The sequence below is a fragment of the Aquila chrysaetos genome, chromosome 6 (assembly GCF_900496995.4).
Source record: "Aquila chrysaetos chrysaetos chromosome 6, bAquChr1.4, whole genome shotgun sequence".
Lineage (NCBI taxonomy): Eukaryota > Metazoa > Chordata > Aves > Accipitriformes > Accipitridae > Aquila > Aquila chrysaetos.
The window spans coordinates 15374210-15396242 of NC_044009.1; the positions used below are offsets into that span (position 1 = coordinate 15374210).

Genomic DNA, 22033 nt, shown 5'->3' on the forward strand with positions numbered 1-22033 from the left:
GACTGCAAGGGAGATATCAGAATGTTAGATACCACAGCACAGGGTTGCCAACTACCTTTGTATGACAGACTAGTCAAGCAAGCTGCTGACTCAAGCCACTTTCTCCACTCTTGACTGAAAGAAAGGCAGAGCTTGTACCTAATGAACCTCCATTATACTTCCCAGAGAAAATCGGTGACCTCCAGAACCATAATGAAGAATCAAATAAAGAAATGCAGTTGTGTAGCCTTAGCACTGCTGCCAAATCCCCTTTCTGACCCAAGCCTTTAAAGCTCCCCCTAAGCTGGAGAAGATGGCTAGTCAGCCGGACAGCCCCACTAAGGACCCAGACTTTCACCCTATGTGCAGGTTAGCTGTGAGGTCAGGATGAAACAGATGCTTTGCTCACTTTATCCCAATTGCTCATCAGTGACAGATGAAGCGAGGAATGCACAGGCCACTGGTGATGGTTGCTACAGTGTAAATGCAGATGCAAAGGGGCTGTTCTTTGCTGGCCATTTCACTGTGCCCCTCCCCTCATGTCTTAGTCCTTAAGGGAGAGGCACAGCAGATACAGACACCATATCTGAAACCTACTTTGAAATGTAGCTGTCAGTAATATCAGAGAGGGGGATCTGGGAGAACATGAGTCAAGAGTCAGTGATTTGGGTCCCTTTTAAAGACCAGAATCTTTTAAAAAAGATGTTGCATTGGTTATTTCTACCATTGATGCTCAGCTTCCCCTTTGCTTTGGTGGGCAAGCCCACAGAGGCTGTGGGGAAAAGTGGAGGAAGGATCTATCCCACGAAGTCGGTCACTTTAGCCTGAGGTAAATAGACACAAGTACTTAGGTGATTATACTTACCGGACTACCTCTTCAGCTGATGTAAATCAATAGAGTTCAATTAAATCCTTGGACCTATGTCAGTAGCACCACCGAGGATGTGAGCTGGTGCACACAGTACATAACTGGGGGGGAAATGCATTTAGTTTTCCAAGGCAATTGGCAAATATTAAAGGCCGTATCTGTTCAAAGGATGAAGAAGTCTAGCTGTGGACCTGCTGCTGTTCTGCAAATAGAGGCCAGACAGTGTGCTGTGCTAGGGCTTTTCACTTTCTATTTCCTCAAGCTTTACATCTCCAGTTTCATCTTTCTCCCTGAAGTCCCCCTAACCTGCACAAACACCCTTTGGCAAATACTTACATGGAAAGGGCCTATACTGAATTTAATATGGATGGAAACAACAGGCTAAAAGAAGCGTTCCCTAAAAATCTGGAGAATTACATCAGGAGTAGTTTCTAACTCATCCTCCTGATCTGAGTGCTGGTTTTGAGCTTTGCTTCGCAACCCCACTGCAAGCTTCAGAAATTGGATAGAAAAGTCACATTCAGCAGTCTCTTCTAAAGGATATTTCCTTGAGGGATGAACATACAAGAAAACCTTCTCCTTTTCTTCTTTTTAAATAAAAAGTTTGGGGGTTTTTTCTCCCCTGAAAATGAATATTGCGCCTCTTCATTTTGATACATGTCTCTTTCATATGAAAAGGATCCTGTCTCCAATTTATTTTCACTTGTAAACTGTGCCCAGCAAACTGCCTGTCTGTGCCTAGTCATCCAGCTATGAAGAAACTCCTTGCAGAGAAGAGTGATCATTCAGAACGTGTGAATTTGCTGTATATATGTGCTGGTGTAACTTCTTCAAAAAGTCTAGCTGTTGGAAATGTGTGGCTTTGTACAATGTCTATTTAAAGAGAAGCAGCTGCCACAGTGTAGGGACATAAAACATGCCTGTAAGCAGAGAAGCTTGGCAAATAAGAAGCTGAATTCAAAAGATGCACTGTCATTTTCTGGAAACAGATGCCAACTCCAATAAATGGCCTCAGCATGTTCCCTTCCGCTTTTCCTGGTGGCAAACAATCTTCTGGCTTAATTGTACAGGTAGTAGTCTCAGGAACCTTAAAGAATATCCCAGATGGTTCATGGGTTTGGCCTTGAGATATGAAAAAGGTAATGCAGCTAAACAGACATTCTTATGATTATGTTCTACCTTTGATCTCTGCCTGATGGACATAAGGGATCCATTGGCTTCCTTTATTGTTTTGAGCAGCTGTTCCACCTGTTAAGATGGACAGCTTTATGCCACATGCACCTATCATAGCCTTTTCCACACATCCCTTGAAACTACTCTCCCTTGTCTCAAAGAGGCTTTTGTAGTTCATACCCCCAACTTGTTGAGCTCTGATGGTTGAGCCTTACCTCAGAACATAGGAAGGCCTCAGCAAACATGGGTAACTCATGGAGCTTGCAAATTCAACTGCATCCCTCTAAAGAAAGGGAGGAAAAACATGCTGTGAACAAGAAAACATTTTAAAGTTATACCAAAAGTTCAACTGCATTTGCATTTTACTAGCCATTAAGACTGGGGAGGAGGGGAAAGTCAGGGACTACAGCCTGGGCTGAACGTAATACACAACTTCTTGGTTCCAGAGTTGTCATCTTCAGACCTTCCCTGTCTATAGAGCTTCACCAGGAAAAAAGAGCAGTGCCAACACATCTCTATTCCTTTGCAATCTCCACCTGCTAGAATAGTTTTCAAGGCCAGCAAGACAAATCAGAGTAGCCTGACAGCAGTGCTAACTTCTGCTGGGTATATACCCCATATTGTGTAAAGGTGATTTAAAGACGCTTCCCTTCCAGTTTCCAACTCACTCCCAGTGGTGCTATAGCATCACTTTACAGGGATCAAAAAGTTCTTCAACATCAGCAGTAAAAAACCTGTTAAATGTCGTTGGAATCTTGAAATGTATCAGTAAGTCGGTCCACCCTGAGCAGGTGTTCATAACGACTCCCATCGGCTTCATCGTTTCCCAGATGCACATCCCAACTTACCAGTGTGCTGACTGCCTTCCAGGGAGCCTGGGCCACATGCAGCTCATCCAGAACAGCTGAGAATATGGAGCGATCTTCCGCCTGGTCAATCTGCAAAGGATTTGTGCCAAGGATCTTCACTCCACTCTGGTGCAGTGGCATTGCCAAGTTATTCGGAATCTGCCCGCCTACAGAAATAATGCAACCACTGCATCCCTGTTGGCAGACAGAAAGGAGCACAGTCACGTCCAGAGTTAGCTTAACATTAAGAATTATTATAACTAGGAATCCAATATTTAGATTACATCATTTTTCAGGTTGCTATGAGCAAAGGCAGATCCTAATTGTCCTGATTCAGAGGCACCCAGGCTGTAAAGTGTGATTCAGAGCATGTAGCCTCTCTAAAACAGCAATATCCTCCTTGACATCACTCAAAAACCAGCAGTAACTTGAGGTCAAATTCCCCAGGAAACCGCAGAAATCTGCAGTGTTCACATGCCTTTTGACATCAAGCCAAAATTTTATAACTTCTGCTAGAACCAGACTGTTACCTTGTTTTCGTGCCATGTTTAGGTGCTTCTGCTTTCCCAGTGAGGATGAGCACTGAGCTGACACATGACACATGCTCCCTTGCTTTGCGGAGGAAGGGCGCTGTGCTATGAAAATGTGATGCCCCACAACGAAGGTCAAAACTCCTCTTGGTGGGGTCAGGTTTCCCTCCTGTGTTCTCCTGCACATGTGAACATTGGGACCATCACTTCAATTGAGCCCACTCCCACCCCCCTGCTGGGACCTTTGGACCCAATAGCATGAACAAACAAGATGGTTTAGGTCCCCTTTCTTTCTCAGTCCAGCTCTTTTGAGAAGAACAGCCTCTCCCACGCACACAGTCAGAGGCTTCCAGTGTAGAAGACATTCATGCAAACTCTTTTTTTCTACAGAGTAACCTCCAGCAGAGAGGCAATGGGAAACAACTGGAATTTTTTTTTCCTGCCAGCACTGTTATTTGCTAAGCAAACAACCCTTCCTAGACCCAGAAGCCAGTCTTTAAGGAGTGCTCACTGCTGACACCTTGCTGCCCAGTACAAAGCAAAGCAGAGTCCAGTTCAACAGAGCCCAATCCATCAGACAGCCTGTGATGGTGAATTACTCTGGATACACTTAGCCCTTTATTTTAATTCACCCTCGTTATTCCTGACTAGGTCCTCATTTCTGGTAGCGCACTCAACAGTAACATGTACTTCAGCCAAACTGTCGTTTATGCTCATTTCTATGCAGGTTATTTGCAAGGACTTCAATTCCAGAAGCAGGTGAGGCAGGACAGGTGGCACAGCATCCTCCAGCCACAATGGCACATTTCATGTCTGTCACCAGGCAACCACAACATTTTAAGTGAGGAAGTAATAAATGGCAAATAACAAGAGACAGGTGAGCTTGCTTGCAACCACACATCCTTCTTCAAGTGCAAATATGGGTATTATTTTTACATAGAACGCCTAATGCTTTCAAGTACAAGCTAGTCTGGTGTAAAAATTTTCAATACTAAAAAAAGGCCTTAGAGTACCTGCAACAATTATGAGGACATGAATTATGTTTAGATTGTGTAATAATTGAGGATAATTAAATAATGGGCACTTTACTTCCAAATTAAAGCTAGTAAAACTTTGCCCAAAGGAGAATCAGGCCCACAGTACAGCTGCAGTGAAGGGCTTTTTTGAACTAAATGTGTTTTACACCTTTTTACCCACCTCTAACAAACAAGAAACATAAATCAAGTGATCCATGGTTTGGCTGTATCTTTTAGAGTATCAATGTTCTTTTAATTAACAAGTGTGTTTTTCCTGAAGAAGGTTAGCCCCACTGGCCTTCCTGAAAGAGGAACTTCTTAATGAGGGATTTAAAGGGATTTATAGTGGCATATCTGTAAGCTGCAAGCAGGATGGACTAGAAGTGACCGAGAAAAAACAGATGATAAATGCCAGTACAAACCCTGCTCAACTTTAATGTGGTTAATTTCCTACTATAATAAAAAGCCACTAAAAAAGTCTGGCATTTAAGCAGCAGTTATTATCCCAAGGTCTACAAGATTATTATTTGCTGATAATATACAGTGCTGGAGATAATTTTTTTTTCCCTTTTCACCAAGCAGTCACTTCTGGGATGACATGCTGCTGATGGCCAACAGCAACTATCTGAAAGAGCTTAGGACGGGGAGTGAAAAATGCCTCATTAGTAAAGGGTGGAGCAAGGACAGAGGCTGTTTTGTGCCCACATGGGGCTGTCTCATGACATTGGAGCTCACCATCTCCAACACAGAAGAAAAACCTGTTCCTTATTGCTTCCAGACCCATCTAAAATACGGTACTTATGTCTAGTCCCTGGACCCCTTATCAGCCCACATGGACAAGAACCAGACAGTGAATAAAGCAAACCCCTTCTTGCAGCTTGCAGTGGTTCCTGTTTGATAATAAGTCAACCTAGCTTTGCTGCCAAGGTCAACCAACATCTTAATCTATCGTCAACATATTTGAAGTGCGAATGTTCCGGGTAACAGCTTCTCTTTGGCTGCTGTTTATTCCTTCCTTTAAAACAATTCTAGTCACGGAGCCTCTAAAATCCAAATATTGCCTGCATCAAAGTTGGGATGACATTAAGGACTCCAGCCCCAAGGAGATGGAGGACATGGCTTGTTCAAGCAGGTAGCAGAGAATCATATACTCATTTTTACTCAAAAAGAACCATAAATTAAGACGCAGCTGCTGCTTCCTTCTTCCTTTAAAATTCTGCTGTTATTTCCCAAAGCATGCTCTCACCCAAAGAGCAGCCCACTGCCCTGCTAGGGAACAGGACTGCTCCACTGAGATATGTGGGCAGACAGAACTGGACCCCACTCCATATCACTTTGTCATTAGCCATATTTTAATTATAAAGAAAATGAGTAACATCCTTGCCATTAGATATCTTTAAAATATATGCTATACATAATCTAGTGAAAGAAGCCTAGAGAGAATTATTTTCCCCTTTATAACAAAAATCACTCTTTTTATTACTACCTTGCTTTTATGTCATTAGTAATAGAGTTGGGTTTTCTTTTTCCCTGACTTTGAAAACAAATTAGACCATTAAAATTGTACCTAAGAGCCTCCTTTAGTTTTATGAATTGTTTCAGAATGATCTTAGAAACTGAAAAAGAATCAGAAGAGGCCCTCAAGCCGATAGATATTAAAATAAAAAGGGAACATCTTCTCTGGAAACAAAAAGCCAATAAATCTGAGGGAAGGAATTTTTTTTTTTTTTTTAAATTATTGTCCTCATAGACTACCACCTAACTTTGCACATTCACAGTAAATGAAACTTCTCTCCAAAGCATGGCTCTGTTGTGCAGAGCTCAGTCTCCGGTGAGTCAGAGCAGCTGTGAATGTCAACTGGAGAGGGAGAGGTAAAAGAGGACACAAGGGAGAGAAAGAGGAAGGACAGCTGAGTACATCCCTGGAATAGGACTGTGTGAAGCTGTGCACAGCTCTTGGTAGGTAAGTTCCAGCCCCTTCAGTCTTATTGGTAACCTCACTCCTCAATGTAGCCTAATTTGTCCAATCAGAAAAACTGGGACAAGTAAGTGCACCTATTTATTTGAGCTTAATAGTTGCTCAAAGTTTGCTGCTAATCCTAACAACGTTTAGGGAGTTGATGTATCATCTCTACTGACGGCAAAGGGTTGCGTCCATTGCTTGCTGATGGTTTTACCTATGGTTTGTCAAGGATCCAGGACTTTTCAGAGTATTTGCCATTGGTTATAGTACATTGGAACACTAGAGGAGGCTAACGAGCAGGAGATTTTAAAAGATCAGTCTGAAATCATGGCACTATTCATGCTTTGTATATGAAGCTGGGAGAGATGGTTATCTGCAGGATTGGTGAGGAATCTCAGAATCAGATCCTGAATTTTTAACTTGATTGTTTCCTTAGGGACTGACTTCCAACTGCATTTGCCTGAGGAAGTATTCTGTTAACAGGATATTAGCATTTTGCTCACTCATGTTTTAAAAAGTGACATATAGCAAATAATATATTTTAGACTACACTCTGCTGGAGGTCTGGAGTCTGTCACCAGGTCTGCCTATGTCCTTTTGCATGACTCTGTGCAGTCTCCTCAGAGACTCCGTTTCCCAACTTGCAAATTAGTCATAATGATACCATTCCCTTTTGTCACTTAAGTGTTCTAAAACAGCTGAGCATTTATTATTCATCTTGGGATTTATTAGACAGCACAACCCTAACTTTGGATGTTTAGGCTCAGACCCTGATGGCTTTAACACCTCCAGAGCAAACAACAAATTGGTTGTTTTAATACCCAAGTCAGAGTAGCAGAATCCTCTGCAAACTCCCAGCATCTCTCTTCTCCCCCTTTTTACTCCCACCACCTCAGCTAGCTCCTGCTGCCTTCTCCCTGCCATCTCTCCTCTCACGATCATTTTTTGGTTTACTTCACAAGCAGGACAGGCTAAAAACATGCCCAGAAGCACAGTCCAGCTGATGAGCATGGCTGGCTGAGCTGGGAAAATTGCCAACAGAGTATCCTTCCCCTTCAGCTTTGCGTACCACAGGATGCTGCTATTAGACCTTGAGATCTGCAATGCCTCCCATCAAACTCACCAAGCCCTGCTGTGACAAGCAGGATAATCCAAGTTTCAACATGTATGCATTATTCTTTTCACATATTTTTCTTACCCAACTTGCTAATTACTAGCAATACATGTTTAAATGAGTAGTTGCTCCCTCATCACCTATCTCTACCTTTTCTTTGATCCTGCAGTAATTAGATGTTGTGTTTCATCAGTGTTACTTGTCTGACAAACTGTCACACCAGTATCCTCCACACCCCAAGTTCAGAAGTTCAGTTTTGCTTAAGTAAACAAGAGTTCAATGCTGATAGAGCTAAGCCTCATGGATAATCCTAAAGCATTCAAAAATCAGCCTTTAAGACTCCAGAGAGCCACCAGAGCTTTGGGCCTGTCCTAAATCCATGCTTTCCAGTAAAAGCCTCTGTTTTTATGAAAATTTGAAGAAGAGGTAAAACAACATGTACAAATAGCCAAGTATGAGCATGCAATCTAAAAATGGTCCTAGACAGTATTTTGCAAATGGTTTAAGAACAGACCCTAGAGACTGGGACTCGAGTTCTGATGTGCTTTTGCTTGGTTCCAAATTTGGGAATGATCAAAACGTAGCCAGGTTATAAAACCATTTTAGAAACTTGCACCCATTCACAAAGGACATGAGCTCAAATCACCATATACTGGGAAGAAGAGCCAAGAAAAATCGTAATTTTAACATAACCTAGGTAGTGCAAAGTTGCTTCAGCAATTTACACGGCCAACTCGCACTGAATTTCAAGGGCGATGAAGTTCCTATAAGCAAGCACCTTTGAAAGCCTCAGCCACAAGTCCAAGACAAGTGTGTTACCAGCTAGAAATCAACATTTTCCATATTGGGATCAACTATTTATATTGTATATCCTCCCATTATCAAATCTGTCTGGGACTCTTCTCCATCTCCTAGTATCAGCACTTCTGAACACTTGAAAGGTCCTAACAGACAAGCGCAATGTCTGGTTTGGGAGCTGGAACCTGTTTTGGTTTAATGGCAACTCCAGTGCCCCTTCCTGATCTGCCTGCCTGCATGCTGGACCACATCTGCCACATTGCCACTGTATTGCAAGGCCAAGACTCCAAGTTCTTGAGCACACATTGGTTTTATGCACATAACTTGTTCAACTGCTTCAGGGGGAGTACTTGTGCTTAAAGTCAAGGATATGCTTAAGTGCTAAAGCTCAGCACTGCAAGGGCAGAACAATTTGTGCGATAAATGACTGTGCAGCAAATTAAATCTGCTTGTAAATATTGTACAATATGGCATCTTGCAAAATAATTTAATATTTATTTGGCATTCATTATTGAGCAGTCTGCTAGGAACATCAACGATGTGTAAAATGCAACATCGGGATCCAAACCAAACAGCTTTTGCTAGCAAGCTCTCGCCCCCAGCTGCTCCGCCAAAGCAAGCTAGTGACATGAATTTTGAAAAGTTTGGTTTGCTTCATGGCTTTTTATTGTGCTTCTGCTTTTCTTTACCTCATATTGGTAGATGTCCAGGATCCTTTCCAATGACAGCTCCTCAAAGTACAGTCTGTCACACTCATCAAAATCTGTGCTCACCGTCTCTGGATTGCAATTCACTACGACGGTCTTGTTGCCAAGCTGACGCAGCGTGCGGATACTGGAAACAGCACACCAATCAAACTCCACACTGCTGCCTGCCAGGAGACAGAAAAGTGGGCAAGGAAAGGAAGCATGCAGAGAAGAAAACATAAACAGACGTTCTCAGCACTCAAGCTTAAAAAAGAAAAAGAAAAAAAAAAAACAGCATTGCCTCCTGTCAGCTCAGAGCAAGAAATCTAATTGTCCTCCCATGGAAAATAATCATCCACAAATGTGAGCCTCCAAGCACAACAGGTAAGTTGGCTCAGCTGCTCAGGAGTGACAGGCCTCTATAGCCCGTCTGTCATCCTGCGCTCATAAACACTCATGTCTGCTCTTGCTGCCCATCCAGCTACTTACTACTGTCTCCCAACCAACATGTTTTGAGATAAACTTAAGAGGCAGAAGCTTAGAGGTGACCAAATTGAGTGCCCATTATTATAAGACAGTGCTGTTTACTACAGGAAACACGAAGCATTTGTACAGACGTGGTTTAAAAAACAGAAGACTGAAGTGTTTTTTACCTTCCAGAAGAGCAGAGTATGGCTAACCTAACAACAGAAAAATTGCAACTCAGTGGGTTTGACCTTCCTGTGTGCTGACTCTAGATAAGGCAATTTGGTAGAACAATACTTTTAAGAGCTGCACTGTGATGCTTTTTTCTTGGTTTAAAGGCCACAGTGACTATGGCAACACTGTGCAGGAAGCACATCCTACTAACCTGAACCCTGAGTAAGCACTGTGGCCACTCTAAAGGAAAGAGGCATGGAGGGAGTCACCTGGTGCTCAGATGAGCGCCAGGAGTTAATGCTTGGTCTGGGGTAAGTTGCTGGACTTGGGACCTGAGCAACGCTGTAGGCTTCAGACAACACTGGTGTCCTGACTTCCGCTAACAGCTACTGTCCCATAAATTTATACGCTCAAACATCTAAGAAGGGTACCATAAACAGAGAATGATCCATATTAAAAAACATCATTAAATGGCTATGCTTACAGTCTACAAGAAAACCTTGGCCTCATCATGATGCATTCACAGTCATTACATGATCGTTAACCACTGATATCATTATTTTTATATATAATTGTGTGACAAGATATATTGGAGATTCAGGCTGTGCTTAATTGCTGCCTCCACCACCTAGTCACAAAGAGATGGCTGTCACAGGTGACTTACTGACAGGCACACAATTTATTTCCCTACTTCTGTCAAACAGGGACCTCAAAACATGCCTAGGCCTCAGCTAAAAGCCCACAGAAAAGAGAGGGAAATCAAATCTGAAACTGGACGTTTTCCAGAAGGGTCACCAGATGCTCATTCACTTTTTGTATTCCACTTACATTATTCAGCTATTCTTATACACGTAAGAAACCGCAACTTTGGGACACAATGGTCATCTGGAGTCCCCATCTGACTGCTTTTGATACAACCTGGGAAAACAGCTGAACACTTGTAAGTATATTCCAGCCACATCCAGTAATGGTCATGTCCAAACAGTTGGAAACAGGAAGACAGCAAATAATTAGTAACACTAGTAATGACTGTTGTAACATAACCAGACACTGCTCCTCAGAAGATAATTACTACATCAATACAGGCATGTTTTTGAACTCACTTTCAGGTTTCAAGCATGTTAAATCTATGTGCACACCTTAATATTCACAGAGCATTCTGCTGGTCCATGCAGTTGGTTGAATAGCTTATTTATACTGCTTTCAGGGCTGACTTTCACACAAACCCCACTCCCAGCATAGGAGATACCCTCCTGGCAGCAAGTGAAAAGCAAGCATCACCTTGAATATCTGAGCAATACCCCCACAGAGCACAAGTCACACACTGCAGCTCAGGCTCTCAGTGCGCCAGAGGCCTTTACACGTGCATGAAAGGTCCGTCAAAGCAAGCTCTGAAGTTCAAGAGTGTTCAACTGTACTGATTCACATCATGTTTCTATTTGGCATATTAGTTAACATGAACAAGAAAACTCCAAAAAAGACACTTCAGTTTGTATAATTTTCTTTCTAAATACAGAATATAGCATGACTTTTGAAATGACCTCACACTTCCCCCATCCAAATAATTTTATTTCTTTGCAAAAGTGTCAACATATTCAAGATTTTCCTGTAATATATTTCAAAATATTTTCAAATAAAATTCATAAGGTTTTTTTTTAATCTAAAATAAAACTCAGTTTTCACAAAGGAAATATGAATCTTGTTTAAAAAAAAAAAAAAAAGTAATGTCACATGTTTAACTTCCATCCAAATCATTCAGCCCTTTCTGACCTGTTACTGTTTTGTAAATGTAAATCCACAGGGAACACTAAGTTGATCCCATTGAATTATGATTACAATTCTGAAAGCATAGAGGAAAAGCACACTGCTTACTTGCTTTCAAAGGATAACAAAAGAAAAAAAAATATCAACTTGGCTATTGCACCTAGGGAAAAAAAAAAAAAAAAAAAATCTTTCAGAGGTGCAAGTAATGGTTTCCTTTAGCAGCCTTTATTTAGTTGCACTCTCTTCCAGAGATTGTCTTGATCTAATCAAAGCTACAGAACAGGTTAAGACCAAGATCAGACCTGTGTGGTTAATCTAAACAATTAGGAGCTTTAGGTGAACAGTAGAAAATGTGTTCACATATATTTGATCAAATTATTAAACAACACTGCCGTCCTTTTTATGTTCATTTTTTGTAACCATGTAACACAGCATGTTGACTGGCAGAAGCGTTCACAAAAATAAGCATAATCATGGAGTGTTCCTCCTGACTTCACTCATCTGAACATCCGTACGGGAAACCAACTTCAAAAAGACACATTGTACAAACAGCAACAGGAGTGCAACACGTGACCTCTCCATCCAAGCAAAGTAAATGGATGCAGTTTTAAATTTCAGCTTCCAAAAACCATCACCCCTACTTGTGAGATGCAGAGCAAAAATATTTCTGAATAACAAGCAATTTTTTTTTCTTGTCGATAATTGCAAGCTATTTGGAATGATCCATGAAAAGAAAAAGTGAAAGTCATCATATACAGAATTTAGCAGTCTGTCTACCAAATGCTCATAGCCATGAGGAAACTCTTATGCTGCATAATCATCTGAGTGGGCTGAAAAAACAGCATACAGAGAATTGCTTATACAAAAGCAGCTGAAGATATAAAAATATTTTCATAGTCACCTATATTTACAGTAGTAAAATGCATTGTATATAACAACATAGTCATGAGCTGGCAGTAAGCATATAGGTGTGGAAGCAACAAACTTCTATACAAGGTATCAGGTTCTCAAGAACTTAACATGTGCAAAAAGTAAGATTAAAAAAATTTCCTAAGTCTTTGTGAAAATCACAACTAAGTGACAAGTGAAAAGTAATAAAATTCTCCTGTTTTTCCAGGGCATGAAATGAAGTCTCCAAGCAAGTGTAAAAGGAAAACCTTGTGTGAGGAATTGATGTCCTGTGCACTGTGCTCTGGAGGACTTTGTCACCATATGAGAAGAGGAACAAATGAACCACAAGAATATCCAAAGAACACTCAAGGGTGCAAGGAGAACAGAGGAGTTGTAAGAAAGATTTACCTATGTGATATGGTCCACAGCCCAACACCATCACTCCACAGTCATCAAATTTTACATCGTGTTCCTGAGAAGGGAGGAAGAAAAGTCATTAGGATCCGTACCCCACAGCGCTTAACTTCATGCTTTTCAGAATAAACAGTTGCTGGTGCTCAGCCCGTATCCAACAGTCTGATCCTTCAGGGCTCAAGTCTGATCTCATTTACGGCAGTCTAAATCAAGTGCAACTCTACTGGAATTAGTGGTGCTGCACCCAAACCAAAGGAGACACAGCACCTCTGATTTGGCTATTCGAGCAGCCTAAGGAGCTGTTAAGTCTCACATAAAAATGAATGCTAGGATGAGATGAGTGAAACATGAGTTCTGCATTCCCAGCACACAGGATGCAAGTACAGGTGATATAGGACAGGATCATAACAACATAGGGGCACTAACACCAAATGCACTGGATCAGTATTTGAGCAAGAGAAAGTTCCAGGCCTGCTGTAAGGGGATTATAAGTAACACCATCCAAAGTAATTGCTACAGAGACTGAGACATCTGCAAGATCTCCAGAAATAACGCAGCATAGGGGAAAGAGATCAAACTAGACAGCAATGAGCCTGTTGTTTCTGAATGTGCCTACCTGCCCGTTGTACGTGATGTAGAGGTAATTAGTTACCGCTGGGTATTCTGCTGCCAGTGTGTCAATCTGTACAGGGAAGAAGAGGAGGGATTGTGATTTGGCCAGTCCAAGATCTTTCTTACACACAGGTGTTTAGGGGTTTTTCTTTTCCCTCTTTCCTTTTTTACTCCTATTTCTGTCCTATTATTTTCCCATTGTGTCTTTCTGCAAAAGGAGGTGATCTGAACCCTCATATGCTGGCAATGCAGTGCATGCTTGGCATTCCCCCCAGACCTTACAGTGCAGCCAACAGGACAGTCTACCATCTCTTTCTAAGCTGCAGTTTTAGCTCCGCACCTTTTTGGTAAAACACCTTCACAGCCCAAGAGCTTTCCCCATCCATCCCTTCTTGCCAAGGCCCTCATTCTCTAGTTTGTTTGGAAGCATTAATTACACAGATGTCCATTCCTCCAGGTCTCCTGTCCCCTTTAGCTGTGCCGTGTAGGATCTTCACAATATACTCTTGACCCCATCTTACTCCCACACTGAATACAAACATGCAGAAAACATCACTTTGAGATCATGCCGAGTAGCAGCCAGCAGTGCAAGTACTACGTATTTATGTTACAATATAACTTGTGCTTTGATAATTAAATGGTACACAAAGCAAGAGTGATTTTCAACCACCCCTTATATGTAGTTTTCAACAATTTCTTATGTAATTAGCCACCAGAGAGCCCAGAAGAATAATTTGCCTACTAGGCTGTTCACAGACTATTTGTGTCAACTACTTATTGCATGTTGTACATGGTAACTAGTCCATCTAGGTCACCAACGATTGCTGAAGTTCCCTGAATGAACAGCTGAAACATTTCTACACAGAATACTGAACAGGGAACAATATTAAAGCAGTCCTGACATGAATTTTTACATGCTATACTATTTAAAAATCTGTCCAAACTTCAAGTATTTTCAGGAATCCCCACTGGCTGAGCAAATCCTTGTGAATAATGAAGAATGTGACCTTACGTCATTAGCACTATGTAAGTGTCTGCTGCTCATTACTGTTGCTAATGCTGCAACTTGTACTTCATGGCTCAAGAAGAAACATATGCTTTGAAGCCACAAATGCAGGCATAAGTAGAATGACCTTATTAAGGGTACCTTGGCACACAAATCAATTCAGCACTGCAGTGCCATATGCAGCTGAAAGAATGCAGTGCAAGACCAGGCACATTTCTGTGGGCCAGGTGAGGATGCAGAAGGAAAACAGCAGCTGGGGAATAGAAGGAAATTTGGCACCTGGAATTGGGCCTGAGGATACAGATGGGCTCTTTCAGAAACATTCAGGAGTCTGGGTTGGGTTTTTTTTCCCCCTTTAAGGACAAAAAAAACCAGCTGGTGGCAGTTTAATACCAACATACCTTAAATGCAGCAGCAGAACACCTAGCAAAGCACTTGGGACACTGCCATGAATACTAGATGAGCTCATTACTCTCATGCTATCACAATGAATAGCAAATGAACCCATAACAATAGCACACTTCAAATAAAGTATTACCCTGTAAAAAGTTACTACCAAGAGAAAAGACATACTACACTTTTCATGGTCACACCATGGTGGGCCAGCATTCTCAGCCTTTTCCTGAAGCCAGATACCTGTGTTTCCTCCTCAGCCACACAGAACATGATCAAGAATATTCTCAGTCTCTCTTTGAGGACATTTGTGTCATTACATTGATGCCTGCAGTGCAGAAGTAACAGCTAACTGGGTGAAATTTGTTCTCCTCTAATGTCAAGGTCAAAACTCCTATGGATGTTAACAGAGACCGGGGTTCCACTTTACTTCAGCTGTTTCTAAGGACATGGAGGTCTCCTGCTCCTTGCACTTCTGGAAGCCCCCACCATGAACTGAGATGTTTATCACGAACCTGTTTCACCCAAGGCACTGTATTCTTCCTCAGTCTCAGCTGGCGGCACTGGACTTCAGTCAGCTTCAGGCATTTCCCAATCTGTTTGTCTGAGAACCCAATCTGTTTGGCTCTCCTCAGTGTCTCTTCTGGAACTGTTTCACTGGGATTAAATAAGAAAAACACCTTTGCATGAGGCTTTACAGGAATACTTAGAAGATATATGAGCGCTTGCGTATGCCATACTGCATAGATTTGCTATAGGATCGTGCACATAAAGGCAAGAAAAGGAAGAAGACCCAGCTAAGCTATGCAATCCTCATACATAAAAGATCTTTTTTGTACTGGATGCCCCCCACCAAACACCTATAAGGTAAAGTCTACAGGCAGACTGCTGATGCTAGGAAGTGAAACACTTTTTTTCCTTGCATTTTTGAGATGGGAATGAGTGACTCATGATGAGGTCCATCATCTCCCAGGCAGCATTCTCCACCAGACTAGTACAAGGTCACCGTATCCACAACTGTATGCTCATTTACCATTACAGCCTCCATGGAGGACCTGCAGTGATTCCTTTCTTGGATTCAGTATCCCCACATCTCCATGCTCAAACTTTAACTCAATCTTTCCCTTACATTCCTCCTCCCAGTTTAAATTTTAAAACACAGGCCTCACCAGACTGGACTGGATCAGTAATTATGTATTGTCCTGGTACTCACATTTCCTGCCTCTCGTTGCAGCTGCCCACTCCACACAAAGGCATGAAATTCCTGAAGCTCCAGGATGAGCCATTCAGAGGCATAACTGTCCTCCAACCCTGCTGAGCTGGGGGACAACTTGCCTCAAAACACTACAATTTGTCCCAAACGAGCCCTTCTTTCTGTTGTTGAGGATGGTCTGTCTACCTTCGGAAACAGCCAGTCTTTTGAAAAAGCATCTGACTTCAGAGATACATAGTAGAAATGGCCTTCAGAGGCTCACACGCAAGGTAGGTTTTTCCTTCCGACAGTCTCAAGTATACTTTTTTCCATATCATTTGTGCTGCTTCTCACATTATGAAAACGGGGAGAGGGGTATAGACAGGGGAAAGCAGGGGCAGCTTTTTTGATTTCACATTTGCAATCAGGGTCTCTCAATACTTCCTTATGTTCTTGTTCTCCTGGTTTTGCTTTTCAGGAGTCCTAGTTTTTGCTGTTTATTTCAAATGTATTGCTTTCCCAGGCCACCTCTGCAGCTCAACAGTTTCTTGCCCATTTTGCTTTTGATTTTTTCATCTGCTCCACTCCCCCTTTATTCCCTCTACTTTTTTCTCTCCCACACTATCTTCGTTCCACTTTGTTTTGACTCCACCTATAGCCCTTATAGTTCCTGCCTGTCTGTTTCTAAGCTACCTTTTCTAAGCTTAGCTTTTGCAAAAACATTTAAAAAGCCTATGTATTTTTCTCAGCACTACTGCTTTTCATCTTCATTGCCAAGAGCATCCTTGCCTGCCCAATAAATCAATATTTTATGACCAAGCAAGCTCTGAATCAAGAAAAAGGAAATTATTAACAAACAAGCAATTTTCCTAAATCAGAGCTTTTGAATTATGTCCTTTGCTTGATGGTATTTTTAAATAAATAGCATTATGTTATTTAAGTGGGGTTGAGGGGTAAGGCTGCTTTATTGGAATGTGTCAGGAAGCTGAAGCATGAAAGAGAGTCATTGGATTGGATTTTCCACTCTGGCTTAGGCACAGAGCAGCTCTGCTGCCCTCAATGAAGTCAGACTAGCGTAAAACAGGTGAGAGTCACAAAGTGCCAAACCAGCTGTTCTAAGTGCAGAACTGGGGACCAGAAACTTTTGGGTTCAGATCCCTGGGTAGATGGGTTTTCCTCTATGAATTCCCCAATGCCACCTCTCTCCTACCCCTACAATATGAGAACAGAGTGCTCCACCTGCCCACAGTAGCATAGCAGACAGCTAGTGAGGATTTGCAGAAAGGAAACGCGCACTGTAACTGCTATCCTCTGCACTGTGTCCCAGCCTGGCACTAACAACCAGCCTGCTCTGCCCTCAGGGCACTCCAGGCAGGAGTATCACCTACACCCTTGATCTTCTCCACAACCCTCCATCACATCACCCTTCTTACTCCAGCAGATCCTGCTCTTTGCTAGTGTCAGAAGTAAACAGTCCTGCCTAATCCAGCAGGCTGAGCTTCCCAGGTTTTGGATTTGCAGAAAGACTTCCCAAAATAAGACCCACTTTGCAGCACCACAGTTCGTTAAAGCCTGCGGTTGCCATGCACTAATGCCTCCACCACAAAACTCCTCTGCTTCTCCTCAGCCCTTTCTACTTTCTGATCTCAGCTCACAGGCAGGACTTCTTGCATAACCCATGAATGCCAGAACCGAAGGCATGGATGGGTGTTTTACAGGAGGAAACAAAGCAAAATCCACCAATTCCCTGGCAAAACAGATGCTAGCCATCACCAGCTATTAAGAAGAACGCAGTCATGTTAGATTTCTCCCCTAGATTCAGCATTCCCTAAGTATGAGTGAGCAGACCTGAGGATCCCAAGAAAATGAGCCTGTTTCAGTGCAGTTTACTCCCTTGGTCTCCCTCCCTTCTGCCTCAGAAACACACATAGCTGGCTGTCATTTGATTACTGACAGAGAAAGAAAATTGCCTTCGTTTGCAGCTTGTTTCAATTCAGTTTTTTGTATCTCATTATAACAGTATCATTCATTGCCATCCCCCCCAGCAGGGTGGGTAGAAGAAAAGCAGTGATTATTTGGTGACATGATTCATTTGCCTTGGGCTAGCAGCTTAAATTAGGTTAGGACCCTTACTAATCCATGCAAAAAGTTAACAACTTTTGTACAGGACAATCAGTGTGCAACAGAAAAGCTGAGTACCTAAAGGGGAAATGAAACCGTGCATTTTTCACTCTGCTGCTCCCAATGCATGATGAAGAAAAGGTAAGAGATGTAGCTTTCAATGTGGCTAATAAGAAAGATGTGGTGGTGACCTCTGTTTAAGCAGCACCTAGACAGGAAGGGTTTTCTCATTTCTCACTGCCATGGAGGCAGCTTAAAATGGAGGAAACACACCCAGCTCACCACAAGGCAGGAAAGGTTTGAACTGACAACCCAGCCCTGGGGATGTAACAGTTTTGCCATTTCATATTGTCACAGAAAACCAGCAAGAGTTAAAACAACCAGCAGTGCTGCTTTCCAAGCAATTGAAACCAGAATCTGCCACGAGGTGAGAAATTGCCAAAAGCCCCTGAGACAGCTCCCAGGGATTTGGAGGCACAACCAGCAGAAGGGGCAGGCAGAGTAAGCTAGCAGAATTGCTCCACCATGTTTAAAGGGAAGTGGATCAGAAAGCTGCAAACCCTCAGCACTGGTATGGAGATCAGGCTGCCTCTCTGCACATACTGGACACACATCTTCATATCTGGTAATTTCCATTTACTAATAAGGGTAATTTTTAGCATTTATATCTCAGCTTTCATGGAATGAATATAAAGAGACATGCAAACAGTATGGTAGGGTGATGCTTATCTTACAGATAGCAAAACCGAGACACGCAGAGGTTAAGGGGTGATGATTTTTAAGATCCAGCATTCCCACCACCTTTTAGACTTGCTGGAGACACTAAAGCCAGCAAAAGTAGAATCAAGCTGATTTCTTTGAACGCTTGAGTGCAAATAACCCTTCCAAGAGTTCACCAGAAATCCAGCACTAAAAAGAGAAGAAAAAAATTCTCAGTTCTGGCTATTCCCAAACACATGATCCAGTCCTACATCACTGCCTCCCACTTTCCCCTGGAGCATCACTTACTTTTCAAACACAGAGCAAAAAGTCTTCCAAAGATTAAACTCCCTCACTGGTTTATAATCAGTTCTAAAACAAGGGAAGATTAAGTGACCATGATTCCAGACTCCTCTAATGCTCCTTTTTCCTAACATTTGCCTTTGCAAAATGACAGTCAGAAGTTTTAGAGCTTCAAAACCAGACAATTACTTTTGCACACTGCTATAATCATCTAGTGGCTGTTCACCTCCTCAGAAAGCTAAAGTCCCCTGCACATTTTGCAGTTTATAAACAATAGAAGCCTTTCCCGAACCTTGCTTGTGCTTCCGTTTCAGCTTCCAGTGTTGATTTGTTGTTGCTTTTTGTTTAAAATTCCACCCTGTCATCTTTGGAACTCCATCCACTCACTCACTTCAATAATAAATGATAAAAGGAAATGGAATAAATTCCTCTTAATGAGGAAATTTTCACCTGACACAGAGGACCTGGGGAAATCTATTAACTGACTGGAGGAATGCTGGCAGCATTGCAATTATCAGGAGAACCTGCTTGCTTCTGCACGGCCCTCTCTTCCACTTGACTGACTTTCATCTGATTCTACCAGTTTAGGAGTAATGCTAAATAAACATGCCGGCAGAAAGCCCCAGCTTAATATAGGAAGAAGCACGCTTTTTCTTGTCTCCCAAATCAGGCTCTGCTTCCTTTTATTTATGTTGCCAAGTTTATGCCCATCCACATATTACTTAGGCACATGTTAATGGGTCTTGACCAAAACGATCAGGAATATTTTGTGAACTGAGGGCCAAAGCCTGAGCTGGGAGCATTTGGGACATGGCTATTGCGTCAGCTAACATCTGCCCTGTAAGCAGGCTCACCCTGCAGGTCACCTCTGGTTTATCTCAGCAACTATTCACGTGGCTTGGATATGCAGATAGGAGCTGCAAAGATGAGCACAATCCAGCTCAGCCCACCAGTCTTGAAGTCAGCTCCTCCTAAATCTGGACGGGGTGGATTTAAGCCCAGACTACAGTTTTGCTATGGCAAGCAAAGTGGACCAAAAGCAAGAAGAGACGGAACCAAAATGCCTAATGCCCAGTCCTGAGAGTGCTCTTCCTTTCTCAGTAGTCATAGACCTGAAGGGTTTCAAAAGCCTACTTCAGGTTGGATTATGTACAAAGACATATTCTTCCTCTTTTCCTCATTGCCCTGCTCTGCATCAAGGCTCCTAGTGGCTTCCTTGATTGCCTCTGATGTTTTACAAGATTTTGAACATGCTACAATTAAAATAATGAGACTGGTGTATAAATTCTCTCCCTGCTTCTCTTCTCTACCATTTTTCCCCTCCTGAGAAACTCATGAGTGACAAGAAGCTGTCAAAGGAGCGTTTAGGGAAGCAGGAGCTGTAAACCGTCAAATCTTGCTCACTGAAAAACTATCACTCCAGCGCTCTGCATCTCTAACATTCAGGTCCCTGGGCTAATAAATCTCATTGTGGACATCTTGATTTAAGTCACAGGAACCTCACACTGTGCCCTAAGACCTAAATGACTCACACCTAGGATTAAGTGATGCACTGAAGCAGCAGCTCACACCAAAACACAGCCAAGAAACGGGTCATAGATGCTTCCTCAAAGCCTATTTTCCACCCCTGGTAAAAGAGAGCTTTTGCTGGGATGCCATGGTATGGACTCTCCTGCTTCTGGTATTGTACATACCAGTTACAGAGATTCCTCAATGGCTTTTAAAGGGCGATGCCTGTCTATCCTCTGCATCAAGGAAAAAATGCATATTGATACTGTGTTTTTACAAATGTACAGATGCTTTGAAAGAAAATACAGCTGGGAAATTATTACCAATGGCTCTATAAGACAAATACAAAGTATCTTACATCAGATTCACACAAAGCACAAACAACAGTGCTGAATAGCTGCTTATATTATATTCTTCTCATGTTCTGAATTCCTACTCTGTTCCCGAGTCTTCCCTGCCCCACAGTTCACAAAAAAGACAAAAGTAATCTTCCCAGTTAGTTAAAAGCGAGCACTACAAATATGTCAGTGACAGCTCCTCAAACAGTATAAATCAGTGCAGCCTCATTTAGCGTCACTGGACCTGCTCTGCTTTATACCTACACAAGATCTGACTTACACTTTCTGACCTGTCCCAGAAGCACACAAGTCAGCAGAAACACTGCTTTTGAGAAGTGCAGGTATGCAACAAACACTGTGGAAGAGCACAGGCTATTGATGGCCTGTCTGATTGTTCCTCCCTGCATTGTTTGCCAGGTCACCTCCTGGAGCCGGGTTTTAATTCCAGCACCTGTATTTCTGGTGGCTACTCCACCACAGTCATGTTTTGAAATCAAGTCATGCTTCCAGCAAGCAGCTTTCAAAGCACACCTTTCACAGACCCAAGGACATGAGCTTTGAAAAGAAATTCACAATAAACTTCTTCCATGGGCCACAGAGCAGAGCACCTGGCTACAAATGCTGGGCTGAAGTGGGTCTGTAGCCTCCCACTTTTTTCTGCTTTCCCCTCTATTAACCTGTGTCCCTTTAGGAACGACAAGAGCAATACTCAGGACCTCACTTACGCCTTTCAAGCAAACCACAGGCCAGGAGGTGTTTTCGCTCAATGCCCACAGAGCAAGGACACATTCTCCTCCAAAACAAATCTCCAAAGTATAAAGTTATCAAAACATGATTGGTGCCATCATTTCTCACTGCTAGAATCATAGAATCATTTAGATTGGAAAAGACCTTTAAGATCTTCAGGTCCAACCGTCAACCCAACATCATCATGCCCACTAAACCATGTCCTGAAGTGCCTTGTCTACGCATTGTTTTAATACCTCCACGGATGGTGACACTAAAACTTCCCTGGGGAGCCTGTTCCAATGTCTGACAACCCTTTCAGTGAAGAAATTTTTCCTAATATCCAATCTAAACCTCCCCTGGCGCAACTTGAGGCCATTTCCTCTCATCCTATCACTAGTTACTTGATAGAAGGGACCAGCACCCACCTCACTACAACCTCCTTTCAAGC

At 42.4% G+C, this 22033-nt stretch overlaps 1 protein-coding gene across 4 annotated transcripts in view; it reads right to left on the reverse strand.

The window, feature by feature from the left end:
- CPS1 (carbamoyl-phosphate synthase 1) overlaps positions 1-22033 on the reverse strand; it is a 113924-nt gene that overhangs the window by 25577 nt on the left and 66314 nt on the right. For all 4 annotated transcript variants that reach the window (XM_041124625.1, XM_041124626.1, XM_041124624.1 and 1 more), the window contains 6 exons: positions 15210-15351; positions 13300-13365; positions 12678-12741; positions 8979-9160; positions 2869-3063; positions 2236-2303 (listed from right to left, as the gene is read on the reverse strand). In XM_041124625.1, the coding sequence (XP_040980559.1) occupies positions 2236-2303; positions 2869-3063; positions 8979-9160; positions 12678-12741; positions 13300-13365; positions 15210-15351 (717 nt within the window). The remainder of the gene's footprint in view (positions 1-2235; positions 2304-2868; positions 3064-8978; positions 9161-12677; positions 12742-13299; positions 13366-15209; positions 15352-22033) is intronic.